Source organism: Thrips palmi, unplaced genomic scaffold (genome assembly GCF_012932325.1).
Source record: "Thrips palmi isolate BJ-2018 unplaced genomic scaffold, TpBJ-2018v1 HiC_scaffold_1, whole genome shotgun sequence".
Lineage (NCBI taxonomy): Eukaryota > Metazoa > Arthropoda > Insecta > Thysanoptera > Thripidae > Thrips > Thrips palmi.
In genome coordinates, this window is record NW_023144620.1 from 2402878 (window position 1) to 2416046 (window position 13169).

The 13169-nt window shown below is 56.9% G+C and overlaps 1 protein-coding gene across 1 annotated transcript; it reads right to left on the reverse strand.

Moving 5' to 3' along the window:
* Positions 1–1424: 1424 nt before the first annotated feature.
* Positions 1425–10536, reverse strand: LOC117641321. Its single transcript, XM_034378545.1, has 3 exons — positions 10499–10536; positions 3350–3497; positions 1425–2564 (listed from the first exon to the last, which is right to left on the reverse strand). The coding sequence occupies exons 1-3, from the start codon at positions 10511–10513 to the stop codon at positions 2326–2328; spliced, it is 402 nt and encodes a 133-aa protein (XP_034234436.1). The 5' UTR covers positions 10514–10536; the 3' UTR covers positions 1425–2325.
* Positions 10537–13169: the final 2633 nt, after the last annotated feature.

The following is a 13169-nucleotide window of genomic DNA, read 5'->3' on the forward strand; positions in this document are numbered from 1 at the left end:
TCGGGTACACCCCGCCGACGACGCGTTCGGGAAAGTCATTTGACTGTCTGATGCGTGCCGGCCGGGCCCAGCATGCCTATGCACGCTCCGCTTGGCTGTCTCGGCTTGCTTGCCCCGCGGAGCTGCGTATCTCCATGCCCGTTTGGGCCCATTTGCGCCCAGCTGTCTGTCTGTCTGTCTGCCTGACTAACTCAAGGGGATAGGACTCGCTCGCTGACTGGGCCGTTGATTGAATGATAGACTGACGTGGCGATTGCTCCAATCACAGTGGGGTGAGGCGGGGAGGGGTGGGGCGTGGCGGGGCGCGGAGTCTTCCAGCCGGTACGCCCCGCCCCGCCTCGGAGCAACATGCAAGCTGCCTTTCGTTCCCAAGGCCCCGTTACCCACGCTCAAATTTAGTGCCACCGTGATCAAAATTAAAAAAAAAACAAAAAAAAACAAACAAGTGAATCACTTATCTAGGTGATTTGGCACCCATCACTCCATTTCGTCATTTGGCACACTAAAAAAATCTACCGACAAGCAGCAGCATTTTCCCAGCAAGGTGGCCGCGTCCTCCGCCAACAACAATTAACACCAAAAAGGAGCAAAAAAAAAGGTGCGAAAAAAAATTGGCAGAATGAGACTTTTTAAACCGGATGGGCATGCGGCGTGCTTCGCTTGCCTCGCGCGGCAGCGAGCCGCAAGGAAGGCCCGGCCTCTGCAAACAAGGCGAGAGTGAGAAAGGCTTTGCAAATCCCCCCCCCCTCCTTTTTCCTTCCTTCCCCGCCTCGGCTCGGGAAGTGTCCGATCCCATGTGTGGAGGTGTCAACCCGGAGAGGGTCTTTATGTGTGAGGAAATAAAAAGTACGCAAAAGGGGGCGCGAGCAGCGGACCCGCTCCGAACAGCGTCGCTCTGTCTCTCTCGCACCTGCAGGGGACGCCCCGTGAGTGCGAGAGAGACAGAGCGACGACTCTCGGAATCGGCCTCCAGCGAGGACTGGGCGGAATATGTACCGAGGGTGGAAGAAGCGCGGCATAAGGCTCGCCGGTTCAATTTTTCATGCAGCAGGCTGATTCCGAGAGTCGTTTTCGTCGCTCTGTCTCTCCCGCACCCAGAAGGGACGCCCCGTGAGTCCGAGAGAGCCGGAGCGACGCAAACGACTCTCGGAATCAGTCTGCAGGTCCTTACAGCCACGCATCGCCTTTGTTTGTGCAAACAGAGCTAAAAAGTAGACATTCTTTTCGCGCGCGGGTCTCGCAAGTAGCAGCCTCTGAGGTGCGCGTCCCGACAACAGCCGACATGTTTTCATTTCGTGTCTTTTTTTTCCTTCTCGTTTTTGTTTGCGTGGAAAATGTGAGAAGCGCCAGGCTGGCTGGTTTGAAATCGGATGCCATTCAGGGGGGTGCGTCTATGAAGGCAAGTTTCTGGTAACATCCCAGAGACGAGTTTTTATTGTATAAAAAAGGAACCGCACATCGCGGATAAACAGACTTAATCACTAAACAACACTAAATAAACACAGTCAACAGTCGTAAAAAAATACACCTAGAAAATCCCGATTCCGAGATTTGGTGGAAATAAATCCTTACATGAATTATCACAATACAGAGGCGAGCGGAGTAACTCTTTACGTACTGGCAGGCCGACTGCAACAGCAGAGAATAGTTTGTCGTGAAGGCGAACATGGAAATCGAGCAATGATTCGTGATGATACATTGATGATTCAATGATGATTCAATAATGGTTCAATGATGATTCAATGATGATAGAGTGACGATTTTCTTTGTTCTGTTGTAGGTGACGATGAAGATGATGGTGAATATGACGGTGAGAACGGTAATGACTTCTTCGCACCCGTCGCCCTGTGAGAGGGGCGGCACAGGGCATGCAGGACTGCGCTGCAGACGTCACGTCTTTCGAAGGGCGGATCCAGAGGGAGGATTCAAAAAAGGTGATGTCGCAAAAGTTGCCTATCTACACGTGCAAAGTCCGACTTTTCGCCTATCTTTAGGGGCAAAGTCTAACTTTTCGCCTATCCAGGGCAAAGTCCGGCTTTTCGCCTATCCATGGGACAAAGTCCGACTTTTGACCATTCTATAGGGGCAAAGTCCGACTTTTGGCCATTCTATAAGGGCAAAGTCCGACTTTTGGCCATTCTTTAGGGGCAAAGTCCTACTTTCCAGGTGGTTTCGCCGCCTTTAGGGCCAAAGTGGTGATGGGGACATCCCCCTGGATCCGCGCATGCTTTCCGGAAACAGAAGAAACGCGAACGCTGACGACGCCACGAGATGAACATGGGGGTGAAGATGAGGACGAGGAGCGAAGTGACTTGCCGCCGACCCTTAGTAGCTGCCGTGGCCCTCGTAGCCCTCCTCGGCGTCCTCGGACACCGCGGCCGCGCCGAGGTGCGCGTACCCGTCGTCGCCGTGGTCCGTGCCGTCGGTGAGCGACGAGCGGTGGTAGGAGCCCTCGCCCAGGCCGTAGCCCTCGTCGTGCTCGCCGAGGCTCAGCGCGGCGTGGCCGCCGAGGTCGCCGTCGTCCGAAGAGAGGTGCTCGTAGGACGCCTTGTGGACGACGTGCTCTGCAACGGACAAGGCGGTGTGATAATGAGATGCGATGTGAACAGCACGAGGTGCACAGTGGGCCAGAAGACCGGTGGAGGCGGTCAAAATCCCGGCCCGGACGCGTTTTGAGCCGCAGGGTCGCTAAGCAGGAATCGAGCCGAACGTGTGACCCCACCAATGGATTCCTCGTTCGGAGAGCAATCCATTGGTGGGGTCACACGTTCAGTTCGAGTCCTGCTTAGCGACTCTGGAGCTCAAAACGCGTCTTGAGTTTTGGCCGCCTCCACACTGGCGGCCACTGTGCGCTGCAGCGCGACGCGACGCCGCGCGCTTCGGACGGGAGACCTCAACGCAGGGCGGCGCCGGCGTCGTAGTAGATGTGTGCGAATCGTTCGAAACTGCATTAAATCGAATCGAATCTGGGCTTTCCAGGCGGCCTGCCTAGTGCCCAAATTACTCCAAATTCCCAAGATGCGCGCCTGCCACCCGATGCCGCGCAGCCCGCACTTGTCGCTCTGTCTCTCTCGCACCCATACGACACACAACATGAGTGCGAGGGTGAGCGACGAGTGCCGAGTCACTTACGAGGGGGCAGCCACTCGAGAAATCCTGTGTCCCTTAGAGCGCTTCAAATCTCCGGAATTCCAAAATCCTCCCCCAAACAGGCACAAAAAAAAACAGATTTCGGACGTAAAATCCGACGAAATTTCTTCTCACAGAAATCTTGTGTCCCCCCAAGCATGAAAAGTGTTTGCCCCCTCGGCCACTTAGCAGTGCGTGGACCGCGGCGGCGTGGACTCACCGTGCTTCTTGTAGACGGGCACGGGGTGGTAGCTCTCCAGGTTGAAGTTCTGGTACGACGTGGCGTGGCCGTGGCCGTGCTCCTCGATGTGGCCGCGCTTGACGCGCGTGGGCAGCGCGGACGCCACCGCCACCACGGCCAGCAGCACCTGCAACCGGAGGGGAGAGAGCCGCGTTATGATCCGTTGCTGTTTCATTTCTTTCCTCGATATCGAGCAGCAAGAAGAAGAAGAAGAAGAAGAAGAAGAAGAAGAAGAAGAAGAAGAAGAAGAAGAAGAAGAAGAAGAAGAGAAAGAAGGAGGAGGAGGAGGTCCGCTGCCACCTAGTCACCACTGCGGCAGCCCTCGACCGCGAGAATCCATATTTCTCCCCAGTTTGAACGGACTATAGATCAAGGTTCTTCTCAAAGTGAGAGAATCACCCCTCCGCCTAAGGTTTCAGTGGCACTCCTGCTGGTGATACTCCCCGCTCATGCCTATACTCGAGAACCTTTACTAGAGGACGAGTAGAGTCGTTGCATCAACCTTTGAGAGGCATAACCAAAGTCTCTCTATTCTTTTGTAAGTGCAGAGTCTCTCTAATGAAAGTGCAAGGTCTCTGTAAGTGTAAGGTCTCTCTCTCTCTAATGACAGGGCAAGGTCTCTCTAATTACGTTATGAAAGTGCGGAGTCTCTCCCATGAAAGGGCAGTGTCTCTCTAACTATCCAATAAAGTGTGGAGTATCTCTAATGAAAGTGAAGGGTCTCTCTAATTATCTAATGAAAGTGCAGAGTCTCTCTAATGACATTGCGAGAGAGTCTCCCCCGCGGCTCCCCGGCACCCAGCGCTGGCGATACTCCGCGCGCGAGGCGCCGCTCCCCGCCGCCAGAGCGCGCCACCGGCCCGCCGCAGGGCGCCGCAGGGAAAGACCAGCGACTCTGTCGGCGCGGGGTATCGCCAGGGCCGGGCCGCGGCGCGGAGTAGCGCGCGGAGGGGGCAGCGCCGCTGGAGACTCACTCCGAGCGTCCTGTCTCTGTCTCTCTCGCACTCATGGGCGCCCCGTACAGGTGCGAGGGAGACAGACAGGAGTCTGCGGGACGACGGAGACGGAACCAGCTTCCAAGCAAATGAAGCAAGCCGCCAGGCCGGCCGCGGGTCGTCGCGTTGCCCAACGGCCGGTGGCTGGCGGTGCCGGCGCCGCCGCGGCCCCTTGCCACGTGCTTGCCACACCCTCCGGGACGTCCCCGCCTTGGTCCCTGCGGCCCGCCAGGTCGCCGTCAACGACAACACCGCCGTTAAGAACTAGTTTCGCGCTGTTTTGGTGTCGCGGCTGCGGGCGGCGGCACTGTTGCAGTCACGGTCGGAGCAGCCAATCTGATCCCCGTGTCCCACAGTGGGCCAGAAGACCGGCACAGTCGGTCCAAAACTCTAGACGCGTTTTGAGCTCCAGAGTCGCTTAATGAAGCTCGAACCGAGCCTGTCACCCCACCAATCGATTCCTCGTTCGGAGAGCAATCCATTGGTGGGGTCACACGTTTGGTTCGAGTCCCAATTAGCGACTCTGGAGCTCAAAACGCGTCCTGGATTTTGATCGCCTCCACCGGTCTTCAGACCCACTGTGGCTGTAGGCCGTACCGGCTGGCCAGAGAAATGAGTAAATTTTGTCAAAGTGCAGGCGCAGGCATGCTGAGAGAGAGAGAGAGAGAGAGAGAGAGAGAGAGAGAGAGAGAGAGAGAGAGAGAGGAGAAGCAGAGAGAGACGAGAGGAGAGAGTCAAGGGGTAACGCGTTCACTCGGCATAGCGCCGACTCACACGGAAGCCTCCTCAGGGAAGACCCGCCGCATCCTTGACCATTGGCCGTACACAGCGGGGGCCGAAAGGGAGTGATTGGTCACGTAAGGCGCAGGGATGCCCGAGCGGCCCCCCTTTTTCGATGCCGCCAGGCGATGCAGCACTTTACTTTAGATTACTTGGCAGCGAAGTGAGAGCAGGAGGGGGGAACATCACCATTCATTGTACAAAATTTGACCGCATTCACATCGGGGAAGCGCCTAAAGGTAAGACCACCATGTGTGGCACCAGAAATCTTGCACATTCTTCGCGTTCAACGCGTACGTGGGGTACACGATAAACGCGCCAGGGATCCCCTGCCCGGACGCCCCCTTTAGAGTTGCCGCCGCCTCGCATTACACTCCACTTACTTCCATTCACTGGCGCGTCCACGGTGTAGGGGCCGAGGAGGGAACCGAGAAGAGTTGTCGTGGGTCCTCTCGCACCGACGGACCCCACGTTTTTGCTTTAGGTACGGGTAGGGGTCGCGGGCGTGCGGGAACAGGACCTCTCTACTCGCACTGTAGGCCCCGCAACTTATTGTGTTTTCCGGAGGCTTCAAGGCAAACTAAGGGCGGACTCTAGTGAGAGCTAAAGTTACGCTTGAAGCATTGCTTGAATGAAGCATACCTGGAAATCCCTGTTGGATGGGGAACTTGGCGGATGAGCTGTTACGCTTGATTTAATAAACATTAGTTGATAACAGTGGATGATAACGCTTTAGTTTTACCAGTTTTCCTTGGTTTCGGATAATCTTAGGCCTGCCTTTCCCTTGTTGTTTAGCGAGAAGAGTTCGCGTGCCGAGGTCGCGGCGGCCTGCAGCGGACTCCGCCTCCACGATCACGCCATCCAACGCCAACTTCGCTGCACTCGAACTTGCAAAGAGCGCCGCCCCACTGGCCGATGAACCGCTCCGAGGCAATCTGAGGTAGTTATCCGATCTGGCCTGCCCAGCAGCAGCATTTACGAACGCTCTCAAACGGTGTTGCCAGAAAAGTAGGTGAAAGGTAGCCCTAAAAACGCTGGTGCACAGTGGACCAGAAGACCGGGGGAGGCCGTCGAAATCCCGGACACGTTTTGAGCTCGAGTCGCTAAATAGGACTCGAATCGAGCGTGTGATCCCACCAATGGATTGCTCTCCGAACGAGGAATCCATTGGTGGGGTCACACGCTCGTCTCGAGTCCTGTTTAGCGACTCTGGAGCTCAAAACGCGTCTAGGGTTTTTGCCGCCGGCGCCGCGGTCTTCTGGCCCACTGTGCGGTTGCGTGTCCCTGCGGCGCGGGGTAGCGCCGGGTGCACGCCCCCGCTCGCGCTACTCTTGCCGTTGTGGAGGAAGCCGGCGTAATGAGTGATTTTCGCACTGCCCGTCTTCCTAGTGCAGGCTCTAGTGCGGGAGCTTTTAATTAGGAGACGATTTCCTGGCCGCCGTGCTTCTCGCGGCACGGAACCCAAACAAGCTTTCGTCGCTCTGTCTCGCTCGCACTCGCGGGCCGTCCCGGTGGGTGCGAGAGAGACAGAGTGATGAAACGTTGGTAATGATGCCCAGTGGCCTACAGCGGGCAGCGAGGACGGAACGGACCTCCGCCACAACTTCTACGGGAGTTCAAGAGCCGGAAGGAACGAAAACGGAACTTTCCGGCGGTTGGCTCCTGCAGCCCTGCAGGCTGATTCCGAACCATCGTCGCTCTGTCTCTCTCGCACTCATGGGGCGCCCCGCTGGCGTGCGAGAGAGACAGAGCGACCAAGCACTGTTCGAGATCTGCCTGCTGCCATCCTGCAGCATCACGCCGTGCGAAGCGAAGCCAGCGAAGCGCACTGTAAGCACGCGGCGCCGGGACCGACCGAGACGCTCGCCGGCCGGCTGCCCGACTTTCTATCACTCCGAACACTCCGCCGACGACAGTGCGGCCCTTGACGACGCCGCCGTGCAAAGCAGTGCAAACCACGGCGCTGTAAAACGGCGCCGCCGCCGCTACACTGTTGCGCCGCTACACTGTTAGACAGTGGGCCAGAAGACCGGCGGCGGCGGCTGAAACTCTAAACACGTTTTGAGCTCCAGAGTCACTAAATGGGACGCAAACTGAACGATTGGTGAGGTCAGACACACGTTCAGTTCGAGTCCCATTTATCGACTCTGGAGATCAAAACGCGTCTAGGGTTTCGGCCGCCAGCGCCGGTCCTGGCCCACTCCACTGTATACCACCGCGGCGCGGCGCCCTTCCGGCCAGGATGACTCGCGGCAGCGCCTCGCTTGGCTGTAAATTTCACACAGCTCCGAGTAGGCCGGAACTCGTAATTTGTCAAAAAGAAAAAACCCTACGAACCGGTATTTGAACCCTCAGCCTCACCCGCGCGTCCGCGACGCGTGTGTGTGACCGAGTGTGACATAAGCCGCGGCGCGGTGTCGTCTGCATGCCGGGGTCACCGCGTGCGACGCGTACGACGCGATGCCGGTCGTCCCCGCCTTCCCCGTTTCCGCGGGACTTTCACCGCGATGAGGGTTCCACCGGGATCGCGTGTCCAGCACCACGTCCAGGATCGCGTCATCCAGAATCGCGTCCTCCAGGATCGCGTCGTCCAGAGCGTAAGTCCAGGATCACGTTGTCCAGGATCGCATCGTCCAGGATCACGTTGTCCAGGACCACGTCGCCCAGAGCGTAAGTCCAGGATCACGTCGTTTCTAACCGCGTTGTCCAAGATCGCGCCGTCCAGGATGGCATCGTCCAGGTTCACGTCGGCCCAGGATCGCGTCGTCCAGGATGGCATCGTCCAGGTTCACGTCGGCCCAGGATCGCGTCGTCCAGGATGGCATCGTCCAGGTTCACGTCGGTCCAGGATCGCGTCGTGCAGGATGGCATCGTCCAGGTTCACGTCAGTGCAGGAGCGCGGCGTCGAGGACTGCGTCTTCCAGGATCGCGTCCAGGATCAGCGTCAGCCGCGTGCACTCATTTGCATACCGTCACACGCACGTTCGGTACCTTTTGCGCGTAGCCACGTATCTTCAGCGCGTGAGACGAGTGACTTACGCCGTCTGTCTGTCTGTCTGTCTGTCTGTCTGTCTGTCTGTCTGTCTGTCTGTCTGTCCGTCCGTCCGTCCGTCCGTCCGCTCGCCGGTATAGTTTTGCAGTGCGCGACTTGGCCACGCCGCCACCGCGCTTCCAGGACGCTTCCAGGACCGCGTTGCGCGAGCATTCGGACAGAAAGAGGAGCGGGGCAAGCAGGGCCACACGCCGTGCTCTATATTCCGTCATCGCCACGCCACGCCATGCCTCACCACGCCTCGCCACACCTCGCCGTGCCACGCCACACCTCGCCACGCCACACCTCGCCGTGCCACGCCACACCTCGCCACGCCACGCCGTGCCACGCCATGCCACGCCACGCCGTGACACGAGACTGGAACACCTCCATTTTACGTCGGCGTCTTTCGTCGGCGAAGCGCGGCTCCTCCACGGCGCCTTCTCTTCTCCATGTGATGTGACGTCATCGACGTCATAATCCCCTTCTCCGCACGTGGAGAGGTCAGGAACAGCGTCACTCCGTCTCTCTCGCACTCGTGGCGTGGCGTGGCGTTTCATAGAGGTGCGAGAGAGACAGAGCGACGGAGCACTGCTGGGAATGAACGCCTGGGAGGTAGGCAAGAGGCGCGTTTAAACCTCCTTCCCCTTCGCTTCTGGAGTCGGCAGCAGACTGATTCCGAGAGTCGTTTTCGTCGCTCTGTCTCTCTCGCACTCATGCGACGCCTCGTGTAGGTGCGAGCGAGACAGAGCGACGAAAGCGACTCTCGGCATCAGTCTGGTGGCGTCCACCGCACCGGCCGGCAGCAGTCGGGTGGTCGGGTCGGACGCCCGTCGGACGTGCCGGCCGGCCGCGGCCGCTGACGTTTGACCCAGAAATCCACCGCAACGCCCGGGCAGTGCCTCTCCTAGTGGGCCCCACTAGCCTCTCCTAACGAAATGCGGGGTGTTTACCTCCTCGCCTCATTGCGAGTGGGGAGTCTCACGGCGGAGTGCCGCGCTCCCTATGAAGATGACTCCAGGCAGAGCAACGTTAGGGCTTCGATCGACGCAACGAACTAAGCGTTGCGAGCGGCAGCGCTAGGATGCACTGTAAAAAATACCATTAAATTTATGTAGCCAATGGCTTCTTGAATTTTCTTAGCCAGACACGAAAGTGTGTTTAAAGCGCCACTGGCTATGGAAAGGTCACTTTCCAAACCGCGACAGTGAATTTATAGTGCCAGTGGCTTATGAAATTCCAAGTTCGAAACGTGAAATTTACCGCTTGGCTAACAAAACGATGCTTCCCTCAGCCACGACTTTAAATTTAACAGCCCCTTGGCGAAGAAAAATCATAGGTGTGGCACTGAAAAGGCATCCTACCCTGACGACAGTTATGAAATTTCAAGTCGTGGCTAAGGGAAGGATGCTTTGCTTCGCCGCACCTGGTGGTGGCCAGACTAGTCCTCGCGAGTCCATGATGAAGCTCCGTCGAGCGCTCTGCCAAGCAGCGGTGCGGTGGCCGAGGGGTCAGGGCACAAGACATCCAAGTTGAAGTTTCGGGTTCTATGCCGACCGCTCGTGCCGCTTTTTTCATCGGCCCGAGACGAATTCTCCTCGCCACAACTAGAAAGTTCACAATATTGGTTCCGAGTATCCTTGCCAGCGCCACGACTCAAAAATTGCCATTTGGCGTAGGAAGAAGCCTTCTGATCGCCAGTGGCCAACAAAATTTCGTGTGCCATGGCGAACGAGATTTCATTGCCACTGGCACACGAAATTCATTAGAAGTATAACTAAGAAGGGGCGTTTCACTAGCCACAACAAGAAATTTCGTGTCAAAATTTTTTACAGTGTGATTCATCGCACCGCAAGCGGCCGCTGCGGATACTTCCCTAAACACGGCTCACTACACAATTAATGTTTGCGAAATTTTTGTGCGCATAAGTTAGGTAAATTTTAAGGCTCCTCTTTTTAAAGCACAAAATGGAAATATATTGTTCCTGGTGTATGTCTTCAAAATTATATACATATATAATTTATGGCTTGGCTTATATGCGCACAAATATGGAACACTAAACCACCTGTGGTTAAGTCACCCCAGGTGTCAATTGTTTTATTTTTAAATTTAAAAAAATCAACCAGTAATTTTTAAAACTTTTAACTTTTAAACTCAGGTCTGACCCAGACTTTGCAAGAATTTCTGCCCCACCATATTTTGGCGCACAGTCTTTCCTTCCAATTTTCAGTGTGGTTTCCTTTTAATTTGTCGTGAGGTAAGGCTAATAGAGACACGCACTCAATGCAGCACTGGCAAAATAAATGTGGACTCGGTACTCACCAGTAGGGAGTTCATGTCGAATGTGTGGGGTTGGGACTGAGCGGTCAGACAGGGCGCTGAACCGCTCCGCGGCTCTTCTTATAGTCCGGCCCCCTCCTCCCTTCCCCGCGATGCCCCCTCCGCCCCCTCCCCTCCCCTCCCCTCCTCCCGCCCGCCCGGGACGCCGTCCAGAGGGGCTCCCACCGGGACTCCCTCCCGCCCCCTCCCCTCCCTTCCTCACCGGAGGCGACGTTAGTAGTTTTTAACGGCCCCATCGAACAAACCCACAGCAACAAAAATTGTGCGGGCTCATGAGCTTTCTTTGTTGCTCTCCAGAACGCCAGTCGTTTTCGGCGGGAAGCGCCGCTAAGTCACAAAGCTCTTGCACCAAAGCGCTGCTCGTCGCAGAGGCAGTTGTGCGGATTCTGAACGGGGAAGTTGATTGAATTGATGAATTGAATGAATTGATGAATGAGTTTGGCTACTCAGCTGAGGCGGTTTGCCTATCAACAGGCGTTTTCGAGATGTGATTGCCTGCAAAATTGAGGGAGGTGGGACATAAGCTTGGGCGGGGTTATCCGAAGCATCACTCTCAGAGCCGAGATGGAGGTTGAGCTAAATGGGACTCAAACTGAACGCATGACCCCATCAATGAATTGCTCTCGAAACGACGAATCCATTGGTGGGGTTACACGATCGGTTCCAGTCCTGTTTACAGTAGCGACTCACGCGTCTAGGGTTTTGGCCGCCGGCGCCGGTCTTCTGGCCCACTGTGCATCGGTCTCGATCGAGCCCGCGAGGTGGACCAGCCCCGTAGATATAGGCAGCCAAACTTGCACCGTCTACGCGACGCCACGCCGCTCAGCCCAGCCAATCGGGCCTCGTCGAACCCACTGGGGGCTCTGCTTGCTGGACCCACGCGAACCCGCCACAATCCCGGCGCTCTGCCCTCAGAGTTCCCCCTTCCTCAAAACCACGCCACTGGCATGCCCCGCCCGAAGCGGCGCTTACGTCGCCAAGCATCGCTTATGTCGCCGAGCGCCGCGAAGCATCCGCCGAAAAATGCGCGCACGCAACTTGCAGTGCACCGAGCGGTGGGCTGAATCCGAGGGTCGCTTTCGTCGCTCTGTCTCTCTCGCACTCACGGGGCGTCCCTCCAGGGTGCGAGAGAGACAAAGCGACCGCGCGGTAAAAGCGGTAATTGGCGCGGGGTCCAATTAATCAGGCTTAACGGCGCTGACCCGGCCTGCGGACTGATTCCGAGTCGTTTTCGTCGCTCTGTCTCTCTCGCACCTGCACGGGACGCCCCGTGAGTGCGAGAGAGACAGAGCGACCTGGCTTGGCGCCGCGCGGCCCTCGCGGGGAATGCTTCCGCACCGACCGCACGCCGCGAACGGTCTGCGTCGGCCCCTCGGTCGGCCCGCGCAGCGCGGACGCGGCACAGTGGGCCAGAAGACCAGTGGAGGCGGCCAAAAGCTCTGGACGCGTTTTGAGCTCCAGGGTCGCTAAGCAGGCCTCGAACAGAACGTGTGACCCCCACCAATAGATAGCTCTCCGAACGAGGAATCCATTGGTGGGGTCACACGTTCGGTTCGAGTGCCATTTAGCGACTCTAAAGCTCGAAACGCGTCTAGAGTTTTTGCCGCCTCCACCGCTCTTGGCCCACTGTGCGCGGGTTCGAATCCACCTCCAGAGGCGGATCCAGGACTCTTTCATGGAGGGGGTGAATGTGGCGCTTGCCTCAGCGGGACGCCCAACGAGTGCGAGAGAGACAGAGCGACGAAAGCGACTCTCGGAATCAGTCTTTGGCGGTGCAAGGACACGCGCGCATCGCGTACAGCGGCGACGCAACGTTCCGGCAAATGACACACAAAAGTCGTCATCGCGACCCATCCAGCAGGCTGCCCCCCAACAACGCTCAGTCTGTCTCTCTCGCACTCGCGGGGCGTTCCGCAAGGGTGCGAGAGCGACAGAGCGACGGGACAAGCACTGCTCGGAATCCGCGACACTGTAGGACATGCAACATGCATGAGAGGCGCTCGCACGGCCCTACGTGCGTTATTGTGCCCACGTCGCGAGCGTCGCGCCGAAAGGACGTCGCTCTGTCTCTCTCGCACTCACGGGGCGTTCTTACAGGTGCGAGAGAGACAAAGCGACGAAGACGACTCGAGGCATCAGTCTGCGGGACGTTCCCTCGGCCCGCGCCCACCCAGCTCGAGAAGTAAACACACGAAAAAGTAGGCTCTTGTCCTGGGAGTAACTTCAGTCGATGGTCCGTGGCCGGGTATACCATATGATGCGACTTTCTTGATGTCGACAATAGAATCCCTACACTGGGAAACCCAGGACTGTGATGTCACGTCGAAAAGATGGGACAAAATGTCGCGGTTCATTGAGCATTCCATCATTCGTTTACTAGCCAGGGGAAGGCCTTCGGCCTCGATGCTGAGCTGGATTTAGCTGGAGATGGAAATGCATTTTCATCAGTAGTAAATTAGGATTTGTTTATTTTGAAAATGGGCCTCTTTTCTTTTTGGGGGGTGATAGCCAGGAAGTATGCATTTGCGCGAAGGATTGTGATTCGACAATGGTTGGCTTCTCCTTGAACCGACGGAAAGCTATCTAATAATCTAAAACTAAATTGTCTAACCAATCCTAACCTAACCTAACGGGCTCGTGACAGATCTTACTC